The sequence below is a fragment of the Eumetopias jubatus genome, unplaced genomic scaffold (genome assembly GCF_037043125.1).
Source record: "Eumetopias jubatus isolate StellerSeaLion01/CBP00866 unplaced genomic scaffold, mEumJub1_p1.0 scaffold_3, whole genome shotgun sequence".
NCBI lineage: Eukaryota > Metazoa > Chordata > Mammalia > Carnivora > Otariidae > Eumetopias > Eumetopias jubatus.
Genome location: NW_028274809.1, coordinates 60,565,919 through 60,589,671, shown reverse-complemented (window position 1 = coordinate 60,589,671; position 23,753 = coordinate 60,565,919). Strand labels below are relative to the sequence as shown.

Below are 23,753 nucleotides of genomic sequence, written 5' to 3'. Positions count from 1 at the left end.
AGAGGCATAGTTGCCAGGAACCGGGAGGAAGGAGAAATGAGAGTAACTGCTTAAACATATATGGGATTTCTCTTGGGGGGCAATGAAAATGTCCTGGAATTAGATTGTGGCAATGGCCATACAATATTGTAAATATACTAAATGACATTGCACTGTAAACTTTATTTTTTTTAAAGATTTTTTTTTAAGATTTTATTTATTTGACAGAGAAAGAGAGAGAGAGCATGAGGACAAGCAGGGGGAGCAGCAGGCAGACAGAGAGGGAGAAGCAGATTCCCTGCTGAGCAGGGAGCCCGATGCGGGACTCAATCCCAGGACCCTTAGATCATGACCTGAGCCGAAGGCAGACACTTAACGACTGAGCCACCCAGGCATCCCTGCACCGTAAACTTTAAAATGGTTAAAATGGTTGAATTTTGTTATGTGACTTTTATCTCAATGAAACATATAATATGTAAGAGAAGAAATACAAGACAGACGAAGACAGGTGAAAGGGCAACCGAGGTGACCAAGACCTGAGAGTGAGAAGATGACACCTGTAAACTCCCAGAGGCTTTCCACCTCCAATAGTGGGGAGCTGGGCGGGGAGGGGAGGGAAGCGGTGCAGGACAGACTACCAAACCTCAGAAAGTGAAATGAACGAGAAAAACATGACCTTCCATCACAGGTATTTGTTCTATGTTCCAGTAGCTGGAAAAAAGAAGCAAATATATTCTGCTTTTATGTGATTAATTTTCACAAAGAAAATAATAATACCTGCCTATCAAATAAATACCTCATTATTTTAAGGGTTTTATGTACTATGGCATTATCAAACATGAACAACCAAAGCTCTTCTCTTTGGGTTGCAGCTGATCAATTTAGCTACTTCAGTCAAATATCAAAGTAGTAACATCAAAAATTTTCCCAGAATTGAAGAATATAAGAGATCAGTAAATGCCAAGCACAATATATTAAAACAAATTTAAAAAAAAACCCACATCAGAACCTGGCCCATCATCATAAAATTATAGAACATCAGAATAAAGAGAAAATCCTAAAAGTTTTCAGAGAGAAAATAAAAGGTCACCTATAAAGAATTATGCATCACAAGCATCAATGCTTCCTCAACAGAAACACTGAAAGCTTGAAAACAATGCAGTAAGACCTTGAAAATTCTAAGATGAGTTCCAGCCCAAATTTCTAAACTGAGCCAAACTTTCAATCAATTGTAAGAGTAGGTTAAAAGTACTTTGAGGGGTGACTGGATGGCTTACTCAATTGGGCATCCGACTCTTGGTTTCAGCTCAGGTCATGGTCTCAGGGTCATGGGATCAAGTCCTGTGGCCAGCGCAGACGCTGCTTCTCTCCCTCTCCTTCTGTACCTCCCCCTGCTCATGCATGCTCACTCTCTCTCTAAAATGGATAAATCTTTTAAAAATAAATAAAATAAAAGTACTTTAGATATCCATGTTCTCAATATTTTTTCTCTCATCATGTGCCTTCTCAGGAAGTTATAGGAAGATTTACTCCATCAAAAAGAGGGCATGAACCAAGTCAGAGGAAGATGTGGGATCCAGGAATCAGATGATCCAACCCAGGAAAGTGGCCAAGAGAAATCCCAGGACAACAACTGTGCTGTAGGCCTCTAGAGTTCATAGTCCTGGCAGGGAGCAGACAAAGGGCTCCAAGAAGGAAAGCCACTGGGAAAAATGGAATGTTAAATTATCCAAGGCATTTGGCTATATGAAAAATAACACTGGGAGGAGTATGAATCTTTGCTCAAATGTCACCTTCTCAATGAGATCTACTCTTATCATCCTATTTAGTATTACCCATGCAACCCATGCCTGCACCTATATTCCCAACCCCCCATACGTTGCTCTTTTTCCCCCATTGGCACCTATCACTTTCTAACACACTACGTATTTTATTTCTTTATTATGTTTATTGTCTATCTCCCAAAAAAGGAAGGAATCTTTGTCTAGTTTGTTCACTGTTGTATCCCAAGCACCAAGAATAATGGCACACAATAGGCATTCAGTAAATATTTGTTAAATTAATGAATTGGTATTAGGTATACAAATTGCTAAGTAAATGGAAAGTTAGAAAGAATACCTTATGAAAAGGTATTCTTGTTGTACAAAAACAGGAAATATAATACATGACTTGGCTCAAAATAAACAGTATTTATAGTCATACTAATATAGATACAAATATTAATTTAATAACAATGATAAACATACTGAGAGGAAGGGAGGGAGAAGGAAGGAGGAAGAAGTATAAGGAAGTCCTCAACTACTATCATAGGAAGTCAATAATGTCTAGAAATAGCAGTATAGAAATATGAAGGGAAATACCACAATAAATAGCTAAGAGTTAGAAGTGGTTGCTTCTGGGAAACAAGACAGAGATAGAAAGGATCAAAGCAAAGGACTATTGGTTTGCTTTTTGGTTAAGCATTTCAAATATTCTCATTTGTGAATCTGACTAAACCAAGCAACCAGCTCTTTCAACAAGGAAAGAATTAAACATGTTTCTTTTATCATATTCTAAAACATACCACAGAGGCTATCACAGCCAATGCTTTATTAGCCTGCACAAGAAGTAGCCCAAGGTAGACACGTTTTTACTAGCTTGTACTACCAAAAACACTAACAAATATCACCTCAAAATAAAGTCATGTTCTCTCTACATGCTATAAATGTCATTCCCGAAACGGTCCTAAGTTTAAGTCCTGGCCCTACCACTAACTCAGTGAGTCCTTCAACAACTCCATTTTCCTCCCAAGCTTCTAGATATATCACACATCTATAAAATGAAGACCAAATAATCTTTGACATTTCAAAACAATAGGTATGCGAATATAGGATAAAGAAAAAATAAACTGTATAGTATTAATACTAATAGTGAGTGGATTCTACCAATTCTTGTCAACTACTTCTTTTGCCCTTTGTTCTTCAGTGTTCTTCAAAATCTGACATGTTTTACCAAAATCAGAAAACAACAGAGTTAAGAATAGGCAGGAGTGGGGAAAGGCACAATGTCAGGAAGACTACTGCAATTGAAAAGAGGAATCAACACAAGAAGGTCTAAAAATAGAATAATAAAGACACTGACAAGTCAACAACTCACTAGAACATGAGTGCCAAACAACTGTATGGGAAATACTATGGGATTCAAAAAAGAGTGGTTCATTCTAAGAACAGGTGGAATGAGGCTGCAGTAGGAAGGAGAAAGTAACGTTCAGAATAGGCCTTGAAAATAAAATTCAATTTTAACTGCAAACAGACAGGGTCTTTCAGGCTAAAAAAGAAAAAAGAAAATGTGAACACATATAGAAATTTTAAAATACTTTTTTTCCTTTTTGGGGGGGAGAGAGTTAGTTGAAAAGGAAATGGTAATGAAGAGAGGATATATACAAAGATAGCATACAGAAGGTGAGACCACAAAGGCAGTTTGAAACCAGATGATAGAAGACTTTGAAGGCTAAGCTGAATAGTCTGAACTCCATTCTGTGCACCTTGGGATGCCACTAAAAATTTTAGAGGAGGACAAAGATGTGATTTAACCTGTGCTCTCTCTGGTGGCAAGGGAAAAGATGGTTTGGAGAGGTCAGAAACTGACTGGGGGCAGGGAGACCAAGTGTCCCCTACTGAAGATCCAGATGAAAGAGGATGAGGCCTGAACCAAGGGGGTGGGAGTGCAAATAAGAAAACAATGGGTTGGGTGCCTGGGTGGCTCAATTGGTTAAGCGACTGCCTTCGGCTCAGGTCATGATCCTGGAGTCCCAGGATCGAGTCCCGCATCGGGCTCCCTGCTCAGCAGGGAGTCTGTCTCTCCCTCTGACCTTCTTCTCTCTCGTGCTCTCTCTCTACCATTCTCTCTCTCTCTCAATAAATAAATAAAAATCTTAAAAAAAAAAAAAAAGAAAACAATGGGTATTTTCACCCCTTGCTAATGGCTTTTTTAAAAAATGATTTTCTTTTTTTTTTTTTAAGATTTTATTTATTTATTTGAGATAGAGAGTGAGAGACAGAAAGCATGAGAGGGAGGAGGGTGAGAAGGAGAAGCAGACTCTCTGCTGAGCAGGGAGCCCGATGCGGGACTCGATCCCGGGACTCCAGGATCATGACCTGAGCCGAAGACAGTCGCTTAACCAACTGAGCCACCCAGGCGCCCTAAAAAATGATTTTCATAACGTTACAGTCACACCATTCAAAATTCAAAAGGTACAAAAGGGTATACAGTGAAAAGTCTTTCTAACACCTCTATCCCCAGTCACTCAATACCTCACTTCAGAGGCAATCAATTTCTTATATATCCTTCCAGATGTTTTACGCATAAATGATTATACACATGTAAGATATACGCATACACATGATAATGTATATACATGCAAATACGCATGAATATTCTTACCCGTTTCTTTTTACACAAATGGTAACATAAATATAGATACTGTTCTGTACATCTTGCTTTTTTCCAATTCAGTCATTTAAAAAAGCAACTTATATTAAAAAAGCAACTCAGCAATATATATACATATACATCATATATAAAGAACTATATGAATGCTCACGTCCTTTGACAAGGAATCCTGGGTCTGACTCCTATGAAAATTTAAAAGAAGGAAGAACTAAACACAAGGTACAAAATAAAAAAAATACTAGAGATGGGTTATGGAGATCTTTGTTCTCTCTCCAATGGTTTGAGAGCTGCTTGCTTTCCTTAATCAGATGTCAGTTTTCAAATAAGAGAATATGAAAACATTTCAGAGTTAGTATTAACAAAATGTGGCAACTAAGTTTCCATTTCTTTTTGCCACATAGGTGTCTCACATCTAACACTAATACCTGAATTTGACTGCCGGGATTACCACCACTACACACAGAACGAACACACACACACACACAAACACACACACACACACACACACACAGAAATTATACTGTACTTACAGAATCACCAGGATTTCACAACATTCTTGACTTTATCAGGAAATAAAGCAGCCTTAGCACAAACCAAGGACACAGCAGCCAACAAGGAAAACAAATGCTTTTGTTGACAAGTACTGGAACAGGCTTTGCCAGTATCTGGGGTTATAAATGATGCCAGAGAATCACTTACCCTGAGGTATTTTGCTAGTGTTTTCCCCAACTCTCCTAGTCTATTTTAACTTGATTTGAACTGAAAGATAAAGTGTATAGCTCAGAGGGAAAAAAAACAACTCTTCTCATCCATAAGGAGTTAGTACTTGACTTTTGCAGGAGACAGTTAACTAATTAACTCATTAAATTAGAGACAATTACTTGGCAATGTCAGTGAGTCTGTTTGCCTGAACAGACAGAACAGAAGAGGGAGTATAGAACTGAAACTAGAATCTACCCACAGTCAGTCAAAATGCTAAAACATTTTAGATATTATGTTAACAAAGAAAAGCAGGTACCTTAAAAACACATGATATATTTAAACCAAAAGTATATTTTTAAATACTTTTAAAATAAGAATGACCCATTTATTTTAAACAGCTTCATTACTTTCAATGCTTATTTTAATTGACTGGATAATAATGTTTTAAACAAAGTAAACATGGTCTTGAGTAACACAAAAGGCTAGAAATCAGAAAAGATTAAGTAGCCATTTTGAGACCTCTTCCTGCTAACCAAAATGACTCACATATTTATACTAAAAACAATAAAAAGTAATGTAAAACAAAGTTTTGGGTCTCCCATGCTAACAGTTATGCTAAAAATTTTATCTATCAACTAACTTATTCGTTTCATAGTATCATTTCCATTTTGTTCCTGTCATTTCAAAGAGTGAACCAAAATTACTTTAAATGAAATTGACCAAATATTATATCCATACTCCAAATAACTTTAGAGTTAATCATTTGCCATTTCAAAGATGTCTCTTAAGCAGTTGTAAATCCCTCTTGGGCAGGAAGTCAAGGACACATGAAAGACATTGACAAGAAGTAGCTGACAGTATCCAAACAAAAATAGTGACTTATTTTCTTGATTAAACTTTTTCCAAATCCAATTCAAGTTTTGGAATGTAAAAGTGCACATAGATTTGACATTTCCAGAAATATTTAAATTTACATTGAGTATAGTTCACATGTGCTTGAAAAAGTCTTTACATTCTGACGATTGAGAAATAAAATGGATCTTAATGAAAGATTAGAATCTTTATTGCTGATGAAAGATGGTAGGGTTTCACATATAGATATATGTACTTACACTATGGTACTTACACTGAACTACCTCTAGCTCCAAATGAGATCATGTTATCTAGAAATGTTTTGCCTACCAAGCCAATAGATCAACATATCAAGGTCTCACTTGACTGAAGTTAGATAGTAGTAACTAACTCCTTTAACTATTTACCAAATTTTAACCTATATCACAGGTTACTATAAAGCAGACTTTACAAAGAATTTTCACACAATCCTAAATTTCTATTGAGTAAGGAGGAAAAGAAGGTTAACATAAAATTCAATGACACAAATGAGTAAAAAACCCAAATAGTCTAAACAACACAAATTACCTGTTAAAATGGTTTAAGTTCAAAGACAAATAGATCCTTTGATATTTTATATGTCTAAAAGACTTTCCAGAGATTATAAAGAAAAATTCTGATCTGCTGTAACTATAAAGCTGGTTACTTTTTAAAAAGTGTAGCTGTATCAAGGATTTTCTTTTTAGGTATGCACACCAAAACAAAGGTAATATATTTAGAAGCACTACTTAAAATCTGCTAATTTCAAATCTTCCGGTCATTTTGCATTTACTTAAAAAAATTTTATCAAGTACCGATTGTGTGGTAGACACTATGCCTGGTACTAGGGATGCAAAGATCACAAAAACATAATTCCTACCCTCACATAGCTCAGAGACGGTAGCATGATGGACACCGAAACCAGGGTCAGAAAACGAGTTCTAATCTCCTGTGTGATTTCTTGAGTGAAACATAGCTTCTTTGAGCCTCTTCTCTAATAAAACAATACAGAAAGATAGCTGTCTTGATGTAAGGGAAAAAATGAGATCCTGAACACCAAAGTACTTGGAAATTGTAAAACTAATGCATATTGAAATACTGTAGTTCTTCTAAAATGCTTAGAAACACAGAAAAGCATAGGGGCCCAATTTCCCTCCTTTGATTATTTAATTATTCTGCTTTTGCCCAAGCATGAAGGAGTTATTGTTCTAACTCTTCATCTTCCTCCAAACCAAGGTTTCCTTGGGGATGGCTTCCACTATTCTTGGGTTTACCACATCGGTCCTAACTGGTCTAGCCAGCCTCATCTCTGCTTATCCAACACGCGGCTGTAATATGAGTTAAAACACACTGTTGCTCCATGACTTTGTTCCAACTGAGATGAACTGACATTTTTTAGATCTCAGTATCCTTTTAATTTCAGCAACTCTCAAATGACAATGTCACAAAGTTTGGTAATTACAGATATCACATAAAGCATTTCCCATGTATAAAAATGAATACATGAACAATGGAAGAGCTGAGCATACAAAGTTAATCCTCTTGCTGTCCTTCACTTTTACTGTTCTTCCTCCTAACGGAAGCCAAATTTAGTCAGGAATATATGCCCTTTCATTACACGAGCACTCTCCATGAGGAGCAAACTGCAATGGGTCTGACACACAAACCCTGTTACAACAGTACAATGTGGAATTCATCTATCATAAGTAATATTTTAGTAAGAAAAAATACTTTTAACACATACAGCCAATTTTTTAAAAGATTTTAATTAGTGATGCAAAATTTTTTTGATATTTACTAAAATCAACTACACATGCATTAGGAAAAAGTAATTTTATCCATCTAATTTTATTTTTTAAGATTTTATTTATTTATCTGCCAGAGAGAAAGAGAGAGAGAGAGAACAAGCAGGGGGAGTGGTAGGCAGAGGGAGAAGCAGGCTCCCCGCTGAGCAAGGAGCCCGGATGCACAACTCAATCCCAGGACCCCAGGATCATGACCCAAGCCAAAGGCAGAGACTTAACTGATTGAACCACCCAGGTGTCCCATCCATCTAATTTTAACTAGCACATTCTGTTGCATATTTCACAAACACTAGAATCAAACCTTCTATTTGATTTTACAAAAAAAGTTCTCCAAAAGTCTGGTTTCTAACTCGTTTCCATGAAATATTATGTGCTTATTTTTCTTTTTGCTTCAGTATATGTATTTTTACTGTCCATTATATCAAGTCCTACTGTCAGCTACTAAACAATGCAAGTCCTAACAGAGCATGGAGGTACAAGACCCTTGTTAATCACTGAAATCAACCGAAACTTCCATAATAAACGAGGTCTACCAAAACAATTTTCCCCTCAAAATGGCCAAAAACCTTGGAAATAAAATAATGACCCCAGAGAACTCAATAACTCAAACTAGAATGCTTCTCAGGACAGATTAAGTTGTATAATTAATTTGCATTGTTCTTAAAATAATACTTCAATCTCTTGGTCTAAGTAACCATGGGAACATACAAGGAGCATATGTATTTGTAAGCCTGGGCAAATCACGCGTTTGACAATCAAGGTGCAGCTCCTAGGGGGACAGAATGCTTTAATGTTGGTAAACCTTGATTAAATACCAAAATTTTTGCCACAGAGATAGAAGGACCTTTATCCTGGTAGGGAGTGGAAAATATTAAAAGATTTAAGAGACAGATCAACCAAATGTAATGTATGAACATGGCTTGGATCCTGATTTTAATAAAGCATCTTTAAAAAATGAAACAATCCGGGAAATTTCAACACTGAATGTAAATCCACATTAGTAAGGAATATTTTTACCTGTAATAATTGAATTATGGTTTGATGGTTTTCAGAGTCATCTCCTTTAGAGATACTAAAGTATTTGTGTATGCAGTGATACAATGTCTGGGAATTGCTTCAAAATAATCCAATGCAGCTGTGATACAGACGAAGCAAGATTAGCCATAACAGTTGGTGAAGCTGAGTAATGGATATATGGTAATTCATTATACTATTTTCTCTAGCTTTATACAGGTTTAAAATTTTCCATAATTAAAAAAGTCTTTTTAAAAGACAGAAAAAGAATGAGATGATTCTGTATGTACTAACATACCCATATCTCCAAACAAGATTAACGAGAAAAGCCAAGTTGCTTTGAAATACATAAAGCAAGTCTCTTCCATTTACTGTATAACCTTGATCAAGTTACTTAACCCTTCTAGGGCTCAGTTTCCTCATCTATGAAAATGGGAATATTAATGGTTCCTATCTTATAGAGTTGTTTTGAGGATTAACTATAAAGATTTGTATAGAATACTTACAATAGTGCCTGACACATAATAGTGATTAAGTAAGCAATGGCACATTCTGGAAGCCCAATAGTGGCTATGGCACTGGTTTCAGTGAATGATGCTTCAGAAACTTCAGTAATATTAAGTAAAAGAGAGCTGGACAGCACAAGGAAATGATTTTTAAGTTACACACTAAAGAATGAATTACAAGTCTTTTAGGTCTGTGTCTCGGTATTTCAGAGCCTACTTGGACTATTATTCCTTCTCTGGTCCAGACTGAGCAGTTGAAGTTTCCAAAAACAATTCTGCACACATCTTTCATAGTCTCTCAATCTTAGACCATGGCTATATCTCTTCTCAGAACCTATAAACTTGCGAGAAGTCACCTCTTATGGTGGTATTTCTGAATGTGGGGATTTGTAAAGATCTTCAGGTGTATGTCTCAAGAATGTGAGTAATTAGCTGATTACATACATAATCATAAACACATATTAACATCTTAGTCACTTTATAGGTCCAGCACAGTTATCTGGGAAAGACAAGGGACTCGGATCTTATTCAGGAAAGAAAAGTCTTCATCTCATCTTAGAAGAAAAGGAAGGGAACAAGGAACTAAGCTCCATGTGTCAGGCATCATTTACAAATTACCTCAGTTAATCTTTATAACATCCCTATGCACTATGTGTAGTTATCCCTTCTCAGACAGATGAGGAAACAGACTCAAAGCTTATGTAAATGCCTACAGTCATACAGCAAAAAGGCAGCACATAAGGACTCAAATCCAGGTCAGACTACAAAGCCCTCGTAGGCTCCAGCTACTGGCCTTTGGGATGAAAAGGAGTCAGTGATGCCTCACTCAAGGTAGTCTAAGAACCCCAGGGACAGGAGGAAATTAAATAGGAAGACTCACAGTCTACTCAAAGCAGTCATGCATAAGAAAGCACAGAAATGTATAAGAAAGTTTACATAATAGATCGATATGATCTACTTCAATATGATCTATTCAAAATGTAAACTGAATTATTCCACTTCCAAGGTGAAAGACCTTCAGTTTCAACAACACTCTTAAAAAAAAATCCAAACTCTTCTGTGGCCTGCAAACAAGGCCATGCCTGATATGGCTCTCCTTCAGCCTCATCTCTTACTGGCCATTCACTCTCTCACTAACTGACACTTCAGGCACACTGGCCTCCTTTCTGTTTGCTGAACATACAAACCCTTATTTATATCTAGGCCTTTAGACTTGTGAGCCCTCTGTTCAGAATTCTCTCTACCCACCTTTTAGTCTCATCTCTAATATCACCTCCTCAGGGGTCTTTCCTGACCACCCCCTTGAAAAATGATGGCCTTCTCCATCATTCTGTTTATTTCCTTATCAGACTTATCACCTTCTGCAGCTGCTTTTTGTTTTTTTTCCAAGTCTGTGGGCTTTGCTATTGTCTATCTCACCGCAACCTAGAATGTGAGGTTTTACCTTCACTGAAAATCCTCTATCTAAAATCTATAAAGGTAGGAGCACCTGGGTGGCTCAGTCAGTTAAGTGTCTGCCTCTGGCTCAGGTCAAAATCAAGGGGTTCCTAGATCAAGCCCCACGGCAGGCTCCCTGCTCAGTAGGGAGTCTGCTTCTCCCTTTCGCCCTGCCTCTCCTCCTGGCTCATGATTGCTTTCTCGCACCCCCCAAATAAATACATTTTTTAAAAAAATCTTTAAAATCTATAAAGGTAGAACCTAGCACAATGCCTAGCCTGGCACATGGTAGACAATTAAAAATATGTTGATGGGTAATAGAACACAACATGGCATTTAATAAAACTAATTTTCTCATCTTTTCAACTATTTTTCAATCCTTCAGTTAGCTCAAGGATAAAATCTATGGTATGAGTATGCCCTTAATGCCTAACCCCCCCCTTTTTTTTTATAAAAACTCTATATAGTTTATGGCAAGTACTAATACACTAAAGATAGGGGCGCCTGGGTGGCTCAGTCATTAAGCATCTGCTTTCAGCTCAGGTCATGATCCCAGGGTCCTGGCATCAAGCCCCACATTGGGCTCTCTGCTCAGCGGGAAGCCTGCTTCTCCCTCTCCCACTCCCCCTGCTTGTGTTCCCTCTCTCGCTATGTCTCTCTCTAATAAATAAATAAAATTTTTAAAAATAATAATATACTAAAGATAAAGGCTATCATCTTCAATGCCCACATTATAAAGAACTGGTAAAAACTTAATCAGTTAGATACCCTTTTGTGTGTCTCATACTGGGTTTATTCAACCCAATTTAGTCTGGGAAGTCCTCTTTTAACTTCAAGTTCTGAACTGCTAAATTCTTTTTAAATTATTCACTTGATCAAAATCTAATACATATACATCAAGACTTTGTTTTTATTTTCCCCTAATTCTTCTATAAGCATAAATATGTGTAAATATAAATACAACATATACAAAATGACTTTCAGAAAACTATAATCATGCTATATACACTTATTTACATCTTTCTTATTTCACTTAATAGTACATTGGAAATCTCTCTAAATCAGCTGAAATAGGCCTAACTCATTCTTTCCAGTTCTGCATAATTTTCCATGGGATGGTTATTCCACAATTTTTCTACTACTCCCCTTTGATAACATTTCTCTTGTTTCTTACTTTTTTTTTTCCTCAAGGAACAACTGAGTGCTGCAACTAACAACCTGGTACATATATTCTTTTCTTTTTTTTTAAGATTTTATTTATTTGAGAGAGAGAGAATGCGAGTATGCCCACACAAGCAGTGGGGAGGGGCAGAGGGAGAGGGACAAGCAGACTACCTGCTCAGCCGGGAGCCTGATTCAGGACTAGATCCCTGGACCCTGTGATCATGACTTGAGCTGCAGGCAGCCACTTAACCGACTAAGCCACCCAGGCGCCCCTTGTACATATATATATTCTTATAAGTATTTTTATTTCTCTGGGATAAATATCCCAAAGGTAGGATTGTTTGTTCAAATGGTATCTTCTTTCTATTTTAAACTATCGCCAAATTGCTTTCCAAAGAGTCTTTGTTTCCACAAATACCCTATGAGAGCACCTTTTTCCTCCACATTGAGCCTCAGTAGATGTTATCATTTGTAGTCCACATTCCATGCTTCTGAAAACATAGCCCTAATGCCTATTCCAACAAAGTAGAAGTGTCTCCTGCTAAAAGTCCTGCCTTACCTCCCTTCTCAGCTCCAGGTTACTGCCCAAAATAAATACGCAATACGTAAACAAATTATTTATTGAATAAAAGAATATTTCTTGGGCGCCTGGGTGGCTCAGTCGTTAAGCGTCTGCCTTCGGCCCAGGTCATGATCCCAGGGTCCTGGGATCGAGTCCCACATCGGGCTCCCTGCTCAGCGGGAAGCCTGCTTCTCCCTCTCCCACTCCCCCTGCTTGTGTTCCTGCTCTTGCTATCTCTCTCTGTCCAATAAATAAATAAAATCTTTAAAAAAAAAAAAAGAATATTTCTTTCAATTAAAAATTAAATGTTATCATAAAATCCCTAAGGAAGAATCACTCTTTGCTTTACATTAGCAGCATCTTCTTCCACTTCTCTAAAATAACAAAGAAAATGAATTTTCATAATTTTTGTATGGGATATGATCTTCATTTTTACATCGGTGACAATGAGAAAAAGAACAGGGTGGGGCACCTGGGTGGCTCAGTCGTTAAGCATCTGACTTCAGCTCAGGTCATGATCTCAGGGTCCTGGGCCCGAGTCCCATGTCAGGCTCCACGCTCAGCAGAGAATCTGTTTCTCTCCCTCTCCCTCCACTCCTCCCCCTGCTTGTGTTCTTGCTCTCTCAAATAAATAAATAAATAAATAAGAGAAAAAGAACAGGATGGAAATAATATTTGAGTTCTATATTGCAGCATGTTTCTAGTCTAACATGCAATGATACAGTCTCAACATGTGTTGCTTTTACCGTACCATACCTTGATAAATAAACAACAAAAAGTCTACCCACTGAAAAAAAAGAGAGACCTTGAAAAACAATTCACTTAAAACAGTTTTTGATAAACCTACTTTGCCACAAAGCATAGACTAGATTAACTCCTCATTTTGAAGTTTGTCAGGTTTATAACAGGCTGTGACATTCCTGTTATCCTCACCTTACCTCCTTCTTCATTGCTTCTATTGTCTCCTTTTGCTACTGTGTATTTCTGATGTGGCGAAATTGGGTCAATGATAGTGTGTGGGTGAGAGAGGTAAAAGAAGAGATAAATCAAGAAATGACGGTTGTGAGGATAGTAATAGTAAGATCTTAACTTGACAACCGGTTGTAAAATTATAGCCCAATCTAACACATACCAATTCATTTATTGTGCTCCAATTTTATGAACTTGTAGGGGACAAGAAAAAACAGAATCCAAGTGAATACTATTGTTCTTTTTTTAATTGAAAATATAGCTCATCAAAATTTGAGAGGCAATGAACACAGAAAAAATAAACCTATTTCCCTATATTCAAAATGATAACGCACTTTACTTTTATAAAGCCCTTCTCACAAACTTGCACACATAATTCCATTAAATATAGAGAGATCAGCACTTTCAAAGAGGAATATTTTGCTGATGACAAAAACAAATGAGTATTGGTGATTTAGAGAGTTAATCTAAATTTTACAAAAAACAGCTTTCAATTAGGGGCATGTGGGCGGCTCAGATGGTTAAGCATCTGCCTTCGGCTCAGGTCACAATCTTCGGGTCCTGGGATCCTAGGATCGAGCCCCACATAAGGCTCCCTGCTCAGCGGGGAGTCTGCTTCTCCCTCTCCCTCTACCCTTCCCCGAACTCGTGCGTGCACATGCACTCTCTCTCACACACAAATGAATAAAATCTTTAAAAAAAAAAAAAAAGCTTTCGATTGTATTCCAAAATTCAAAATTAAACATTCTCTGTAGTCTTTAAACAGCTCAAATGATCCTAAACTCAAGCGGCCCCAAAATCCTACCAAAACTAAATTATACTAATAACAATAATCTGTATTTTAATCTTTGACTATATCTTTTTGAAACTACTTCAAATTCCATTGGGACGATTCTCCCTAGTTCTCCTCTTCCTCCTTCCCACTTCAATTGTGGATATCACTTATAAATCAGTCCTTTATTCCTGGTCTTGCTTCTTTTATATTTAATCCCATCACCACAAGGATTTATCTACCACCTGTATAAATTTGTCTCTCCCCAAACTTGACAGATTTAACGTATTGGGACATATTTATTTAACAACCCAACTTAAACTGCTCCCCCCCGGCAAAAATTCCCAAAATGGATGCCTTATCAATTAACATCTATCCAGATTCACTACTTCTTCCTTTACTTTTATATTTAATACCAAATTCAATGGATTCATCCCTTACAAAGTCCCTGGTATTGTCCTTCCTTTCCTTTTCCCCAGCCATCAGCCACTCCAGATCATTATCTCCCACATGTATTATTTCAATAGCCTCTTAGCTGATCTGCCTACCTACTTCCAACCTCTCCACACCTTATCCAACATACACAAAGAGCTTTCAGAATTCACCACTTCAATTTGCCCACCCAGAAACCCATAGTGCCTCCCTACTGTTTCAAATCCAAACTCACTGGCCAAAGGTTCTAGGTAGTTACAGTGTAAAGGCACTTTTTTTTCATCACCTAAGTAACCAGATTTTTTTCCTTTAACAAACACAGCTGCCATTAGCCCCTCATATACCTCTACACCCCCTGCCTGGGTGGCTCAGTTGTTAAGCGTCTGCCTTCGGCTCAGGTCATGATCCCGGGGTCCTGGGATGGAGCCCCGTGTCGGGCTCCCTGCTCCACGGGGAGCCTGCTTCTCCCTCTCCCACTCCCCCTGCTTGTGTTCCTGCTCTCGCTATCTCTCTCTGTCAAAAGAATAAATAAAATCTTTTTAAAAAATATTACCTGCCCCCCATTTTGAGAACCCACAAGTGATTTAGTGTAAGGGTTAAGAGTACAGGTTCTGCAGTTTGATTGGAATCCAGCCTCCACCACTTAAGGACTAAATGACATTAACCAAGTCATTTAACTTTGTCTATTTAACAGGGACTCTAACCCTACCTCCTAGGGTGGTTAGGAAAATTAATGTAATACCCTTAACGCATTAGGCCATTGCCCAGCACAGCGCAGAATGATCAATAAGTTAGCCATTGTCATTATTATTACAGCCACTTTGATCCAGGCAAGCCAATTTGATTGCTCTTCCAGAGGCTATGCATTTGACTTCATTATTCTTGACTCCCTCAACCACAACCTGTTAGAAATTGAATGGGTCTGAGAGAGGAGTTAGTCACATGTCCATTACCATTCACGTCTTGGCTCAATCCTCTCTTGATTATTCAACAGGTGTCTATTGCTAAACTAAATACAACTGCACACACAGCACACAGCAAACAGTCCTTAGTAAATATTTTTTGGGTAAATATATTAAATGCTAAAGAAATATGTAGTTAGTATATATTTTTGCCTATTATCTCTAAAATATTAATAAACCATATGCTTCTAAAATAAAACTGTTTCTAAACAATGTCCTATAGCTTCAAGTAACTAGTTTGAAGTACTCAAGACAGGAATAAAAAAAATCTGCTCTTACTTGGTAACTGTTCTCAAATTGATTCAACTAAATTTATTATATATTTCTAGCTGCTGAAGATAAATGTCTATGATCTCTTATCTATCAAGAATTCTTGGGTCAATGCTTTATAACTAGTGCTAAATACACTGTTATGAATTCCTCAATTTTTCAATATAAAAATAAGGTCATCATCCAAAATAATGTGTAAAAAGATAATGGTAAGGGAGCACCTGGCTGGCCCAGTCAGTAGAGCATGCGATTCTTGATCTCAAAGTTGTTAAGTTCGAGGCCCACACACTGGGTGTAGATATTACTTAAAAATAAAAATCTTTAAAAAGAAGATAATGATGGGGCGCCTGGGTGGCTCAGTTGATTAAGCATTTGCCTTCGGCTCAGGTCATGATCCCAGGGTCCTGAGATCGAGCCCCTTATCGGGCTCCCTGCTGAGCAGGGAGCCTGCTTCTCCCTCTCCCACTCCCCGTTTGTGTTCCCTCTCTCACTGTGTCTCTCTCTCTGTCAAATAAATAAAATCTTTAAGAAAAAAAAAGATAATAAGATTTAAAAGTCAAAGAGCTAGGCATAGTCCCAGCTCTCTCCTTATATTTCTATCCTCCCTCCCCCAAAAAACCAAATCCATGCAGAATTACAGATTTTTTCCCCACAGGGTTTTTAAGACTTATTTATTTAGGGGCGCCTGGGGGGTTCAGTCATTAAGCATCTGCCTTCGGCTCAGGTCATGATCCCAGGGTCCTGGTATCGAGCCCCACATGGAGCCTGGCATTGCGCTCCCTGCTCAGCGGGAAGCCTGCTTCTCCCTCTCCTACTCCCCCTGCTTGTGTTCCTGCTCTTGCTGTCTCTTTGTGTCAAATAAATAAAATCTTAAAAAAAAAATTTTTTTATTTATTTAATTTTAAAGAAAGAGAGAGCAGGGGGTAGGGGAAGAGGAAGAGAAACTCAAGCAAACTCCCCACGGAAAGCAGAGCCTGACATGGGGCTCAATCTCACGACCCTGAGATCAGACGTGAGCCAAAATCGAGAGTCCAACGCTTAACTGACTGCGTCACCGAGGCGCCCCTCCCTAAGATTTTTAAGCTGAAAGGACCTCAATTTCCATTTCCTGATGCCCCACTGAATCCCACATATGAAGGTGAAGCCCAGAAAGCCAGACAGGTAGCCTACAGGTACAACAATCAGAGGCAGGTCAGGGAATTGAACCCAACGTTCCTGACACCTTCACTACATCATGCATCTTTCAACTGATTTCTTCCATATCTACTTAATCTAGAAAAAATTAACTATATCACACGAACTTTTCACAAAACAACTAAGTATACGGTGCGGTTAATACTGACATATTTTTCCGTTATTTTCAAGAACACTTGTGAGGAATAAAGGTTTCAAGCCATAAATAGATCATTTCTATTACAATTACTTATGTTCTGGAAATGATGCTTCCCTTTATCAGATTTTGTAAAATTTAAGATTCCAATTTTTTGCTAATTCTTTTTCATGAACTACACATACGTATGGTCATCTAGGCAGCCTCCTCCCCAACAAAAGCTTCAGCAATCCATGCCTCAGATAAAAATGTCATCTATTCCAGGCTAATCAGCATATGTTAGAATCTGTTCCTAATATAGAATCATAGACTTCTGGAGTTGGAAGGAACCTTGGAGATCACCTCTCATTTTACAAAGGAAACAAATACCCAGCAGGGACCTGCCCAAGGTCAAAGTTTCTATATAAGAACGTAGGTCCAGAATAGAAAGTTTTCAAAAGAATATTTCAGAGAAAAACACCATATTTGGTGGAACATCTTAGCTTGTCTCCCTTTTCGTCTATTTCTTTAAGTACAACTTCCTGCCTAAGGAACTTCTGAAATTTAAGAAAAGAAAGCAAAACAAAAAAACTAAGCCAACTTTTTAAGTCTACAGCCAAGTTGCTGATCTTAAAAACTTAGCAGGTGAATCTCTGCAAGAATTGCAGACGGTAACATTTTGTAACAAACCTTAAAAGCTGATGAATATAAATAAGTAGAGGGAGAAAAGACAGACACAAATGAACAATAACTATAATATTCTTATCTCTGTAACAAATTACATAAATGCTTACAAGGAGGAAAACTATAAACTTGCAACTTTCAAGAAAGAAATTTAATCACCATACCTAGTAATTACACAAGAGTGTCAATACATTTTGAAATAAAATTTTGATCATAGTGCTTAAGGGAAGCCAGAAATTCTTTTTAGTGTTCTTCACATACTTTGTCATGTTAAAAAAAATATTTTGAGGAAAATATTTTATCAAACCTTAATAAAAAAGAAAATCTTTATTCAAACCTTAAAGTCCAAGCTATATTTGTCTATCCATGTTTTTAAAAATAAATGAAAATAGAACAATCCTGAAAGTTAAGGCCTGAAAAGCACTAAATTTACATCTTTTTTTTTTGGTCCCAATAAAAGAGCACGCTACATAAGCCAATTTACCTGTAGGAATATGTTTCTTAACTCATGGGGATCACCTCGCTTGGTTGTTTGCACCTGTAAGAAAAAATAAAGCTAGTTAATGCTTTACTAGAGACTACATAATCTCTTCAGATTAGAGTTCTCAGACGCTAACAATCAATGCTCTTATCTTTTATAAGGGTGTTTGGTTTAAAACAAACCAAAAGAACTAATACTGATAACACCTGTCAAATTGGAGATCTGTGACTACAGGGGGGAAGTACAGGTGTGAAGAGCTTAATATATAGCAAATCTCCCAGACTTCCTCTGGACTGGAAAGGGAAGGCAATGAGGATCAATCTCTTACTTTAGTCCACATCCACTAGCAACACAATAGCCACCACCCACCTCCAAATCAAGAGGCCATCAAGAACAGAGCAACGGGAAAGTTGAAATACCCAAATTAATCGCCTGGCCTAGCAGCCTTTCTTCCCCATGTAAAGCAATCCAGAAAATAATTATCTCCTCTCTTTCTCCACCCAAGCTAAAATATGAAAGCTGCGACAATGTTTCCAAATACTTTGGACATCCTGCCACCTGCAGCACAAATGCCAACCACTGTCCCAGGCCCCACTGAAGCCCCAAATTACTCAATTACTCACCCCCTCCCCCACTGCAAAACACAGATGCCTTAGGTATCCCCGGCTTTACATGCCACTTCCTCCTACTGCCTTTCTGACGCCAAGTCCGGGCTCACAAACCCATGCATCTAGAGCAGGACACTACTCTTCCTTCTCCGACCTGTGGTCCTCAGAAACCCCTCCAACTCATAATCCCTCCTACTTCCCCTCCCCCAGCCGGGCATCCTCTCCCTCCGGTCCAAGCCGCACACAGCTCTCCCACCCGCAAGCTGGAGCCCCAGGATACGCTATCTAAGAACCAGGCAACGAAGAAAATGATGAGAGGTGAGGGGCTGAAGGCAAGGTCCCCGGAAAGGCTCTTATGCAATAAAGGCAGCAGCAGAGAGTTGGGAGTCACCTTGACCGCCATGCTGTGCTCGGAAGCCGGGGACGAGCGAGTGAGCGAGCAAGGCCCAGCTGTCAGGGCGCGCGCGCGCCGCCTCCCCGGCCGCGCCCGCCCTCCCGTTCGCCGGCGCCGCGCGCGTCCCTATGCAAATGAGCCCGGGGCGGGGCGGGAAGAGGGCCCCGAATCCCCGCCAGAAAGGGAGCTGGACCGGGGTGGGCGGCCTGCCTCGCTGGGGAGGAGGACGCGCCTCCCACGGGGAATGCTGAAGTGCCAGCCCTGGGATTCCGACGCGCAGCGTGCTTGCCTACAGCTGAGTCGCCGCCGGGAAAGCCCCAGGTTTCTTAAGGCCTCTTAGTGGGTGTGGCTTTGGGCACCGACTTCAGCCAAAGTCGTTTTCTCCTGAGACTTAAAGGAACGCTTGGGATCCAGATTAAGCAAGATTTCGACGGATCGAATGACATGTCCCATTGATGATAATAATAATAAATGAATTACAACAAATGGCAAATACTGACAATAAAAAAGATGGGGGACCATGCACTCTGGGGAAAACCTAAGGAAACATAACGACAAATATGTCCTTAAATTGGCATGAGATGATTGGGCGCCTGGGTGGCTCAGTTGGTTAAGCAACTGCCTTCGGCTCAGGTCATGATCCTGGAGTCCCGGGATCGAGTCCCACATCGGGCTCCCTGCTCGGCAGGGAGTCTGCTTCTCCCTCTGACCCAACCCCCTCTCATGTGCTCTCTCTCTCTCTCTCAAATAAATAAAATCTTTAAAAAAAAAAAAATTGGCATGAGATGAATATGCTTAATATATTTGTAATTCTTGTCCTATTATAAAGCTTTATTAGTAGGCTCGCTCCACACTCCTCATCACCCAAATCCTTTGTACAATGAGGTGGGGCACAAATGCATATGGAAAACAATCCATTTGTCTTTGACAGGACTGGTACTGAATCCTGGCCCAATCTGCCCCTACATAAACATTGCAAGTCCTGCCTAAGTAGTACCTCTACCTTGAACCAAAATAATGTCTCTAAAACCGAATTTTGCCATTATGACTATATTGAACCACAGATTGATTCACTCAACAGACGTTTACTGGGCATCTATTATATGCCAGACATAGTCCTGCTTGTAAAAAATACAAAAAATAACATGTAGTCCCTAACCTCTAGTATCTTACAGATGGTCAATGCGACCCCAAACCCCAACCTTAAGTATATTTCTTTTGTTTGTGACTACAGGCATACTTGTTAAAAAAAAAAAAAAGGCTAACAACATAAGATTTATCTTAATCTCACTTAGTTCTGTAACCCCTCTCCACCCTCTTTCAACTTTTCAGTGTTGGATCTAACAGGAGGCTTTCCTTTTCTCCAGTCTCACTAATCATAATATTTATGTTTAGTATCCAAGTTTATAGAAATGAGGAAAGAGGAGTGGCAAATGGAAATTGTTGATAAGGAATGCTACGTTAAATAGTACTATAATGAGCTTTCTTGCTGCAGTTGGTTTAACTATTACATCTATTTATTCAGTTTGTTCCAAGTTCTTTTAACAATATTATTGGACATAAGGATTTACAAATTCATATTTTGTTCTAGCACCTTATGCCCCTGATACTTTGCTCTCTTTTTTCCTGAAGTTTCTCTAAGTAGGAATCTCAAAATGTTTATTTTACATTACTTTACAAGGGAAGAATGTCTGTTTAGTAGGAGAAAGTTCCTCAGTTTGAATAAAAGTACTTAAAGGAAAGGAAGGCATTTATTTAAAATGAAAGAGTTGTTACCTATTGGAACATGTTGCTAACCAAATCTATATTGTTGAAGTGAAAATTTAGGGTCAGACTGGCCACTCCTACAGAGGAAGACAACATCACATTTAAAACAGAGCCCACCACAATAATTCCTAGGAATAAGCACCAAGCCACAAGGAAAATTTTCTTGAATAAAAAAATAGCTGAGGGGCGCCTGGGTGGCCCAGTCAGTTAAGCTTCTGCCTCTTGGTTTCTGTTCAGGTCTGATCTTAGGGTCACGAGATCAAACGCCGCCAAGTTGGCTTGAGAATCTCTCTCTCTCCCTCTGTCTCTCCCATTTGTGTGCTCTCTCTCTCTCTAAAATAAATAAGTTTTTAAAAAATAGGCTATCTTTGAAAAAATTATATGTATATATCTCTTTAAAAAAATAGCTGATCTTTGAGCAAATCCAACACCTTCACTGGTGCTAATCTAGTTGCAATGGAGATGATGTAATAATTTAAAACTAAATAGGGCTAATATACAGAGAAAATAGAAAAGCTCAGCTACGATAAATAAAGGTGGATTTTGATAGACTTTTTATCTATCCAAATATAATAAACAATAAAATGGATAAAGGTATTAAAATTGTAAACTATCAGAAATAAACCAAGTATTTAAAGGAATACGAAAGTCTATGAGTTAGAGCTCCTACTCCGAAAAGCTTTGTAATCTATCCTTCTGTTATAATGATTGATGAAAGGTATTATTAAAAGTTAAACAAATTAAAACTTACTTTTGCCTCAGTTGCAGATGATCAGGGTTGAAGGAAAACTTATTAGTTAATGGGGTATAAAAAGACAAACCTGTCAAATAATATTCACAATATATTTGGGAAAAGGTGGTAGAAATAGTTCAAAACTTTTCAGTTTTTTTTTTTTTTTTTCAGACAGAGAGAGAATGAGAGATAGAAAGCACGAGAGGGAAGAGGGCCAGAGGGAGAAGCAGACTCCCCGCCAAGCAGGGAGCCCGATGTGGGACTCGATCCCAGAACTCCAGGATCATGACCTGAGCCGAAGGCAGTCGCTTAACCAACTGAGCCACCCAGGCGCCCAAAACTTTTCAGTTTTTAAAAATTACTTGCCAATAAAGTAATTTATAACTCTTTCCTTAAATTGCAAATGACATTTGTAAACAAGAAATAATTTTATTTTATTTTATTTTTTTAACAAGAAATAATTTTAAAACTATGGAACAACTATAAGTTGAAAACTTAATAATTAAAACAGTCTATAGAGAATGACATTTCAGAAAGCAAAATTGGAAGTTAAAGGCTAAAAGACTAGTTGCAAATATATTGCCATTAATAGCCACTTTTTAGAATAGATTTAATAAAAGATTCAATATGTAGCTTGACTGAGCTGGGAATTTAAATATGCTTGTGAAGTTGTTGGCCATGAAAATAATATACTACCCCCAAATGCAAAACCAAAATATGCTAGACAAACCCACAGAAATATGTTTCTAACTCCCAAGCAGCTTACATTAATTTGAAACCAGCCAGTCACTTTGTGGGTGAAAGTTAGAATTATACTAATGCCTAGTGTCTTAATAAACTAAAATATAATAATTAAAACAAGAGGTAATTTCCAATGAGCTTGCTCTGCCACAACTCCTGGCCTTCCTTCCATATTTAATAACATACTATGTTTATCTTCTAGCCTCCTCCAATTATTTTACTGACATGAATACATTTTTGTTCTTGTTTCCATATCCCACACAAGCTACTATGGATGTAATCTTGCAAGAAGTAAATCCAGGTGGTGTATAAACACTTAGAAGAGCATTAGGATATCATTGACTAAACCAGGAGTGAAGCTCTTCCTAGGTAAAAAGTACATATACCATCATTATGATGAGGAATAAGCTGCATTTTATGCCTCCCATCAAGATGAAGCTCACTAAAAATATTTGAAATAAATAGCATGATCTGACTTCGGCACACACACACAAAGGATATTTGAACATCTGAAACTTTTTTTTTTAAGATTTTATTTATTTTTTGACAGAGAGAGACACAGTGAGAGAGGGAACACAAGCAAGGGGAATGGGAGAGAGAGAGAAGCAGGCTTCCCGCGGAGCAAGGAGCCCAATGTGGGGCTCGATCCCAGGACCCTGGGATCATGACCTGAGCCAAAGGCAGACGCTTAACGACTGAGCCACCCAGGCGCCCCTGGAACTTTTTTTTTTTAAAGATTTTATTTATTTATTTGACAGAGAGATAGAGCACAAGTAGGCAGAGCAGCAGGCAGAGGGAGAGGGAGAAGCAGGCTCCCTGCTCACGTGGGGCTCCATCCCAGGACCCTGGGAACATGACCTGAGCCGGAGGCAGACGCTTAACCAACTGAGCCACCCAGGCGCCCCTGAACATCTGGAACTTTTAAGTATATATTGGTTCTGACCTAATAGAATTATAAAATGGTTCTTTTTATTTTACTGAAACACTACAAAACTTATAGATTTATAAGATGTGCTTTAACTCCTTCCTTGCTAAGAGTCTATATGGGGAAATGGTAAGGGGTAGGCTAGGGAGAAATATTAAGCGTTAGGTGTCCAAGTTTGAACAAATTATGTACTACTTCATAGGCTGACCTCAAAATCAATCAGAAATTATTATTTC

General features: G+C 38.3%; 1 protein-coding gene across 1 annotated transcript in view; it reads right to left on the bottom strand.

Moving 5' to 3' along the window:
* The window catches only part of SLC25A12 (solute carrier family 25 member 12), a 97,936-nt gene extending 78,512 nt beyond the window's left edge, over window positions 1-19,424 (bottom strand). The window contains exons 1-2 of the mRNA XM_028122767.2: window positions 19,349-19,424; window positions 18,353-18,406 (exon numbers count right to left, since the gene is read on the bottom strand). Of these exons, the coding sequence (XP_027978568.1) occupies window positions 18,353-18,406; window positions 19,349-19,360 (66 nt within the window). The 5' untranslated portion in view covers window positions 19,361-19,424. The remainder of the gene's footprint in view (window positions 1-18,352; window positions 18,407-19,348) is intronic.
* Window positions 19,425-23,753: the final 4,329 nt, after the last annotated feature.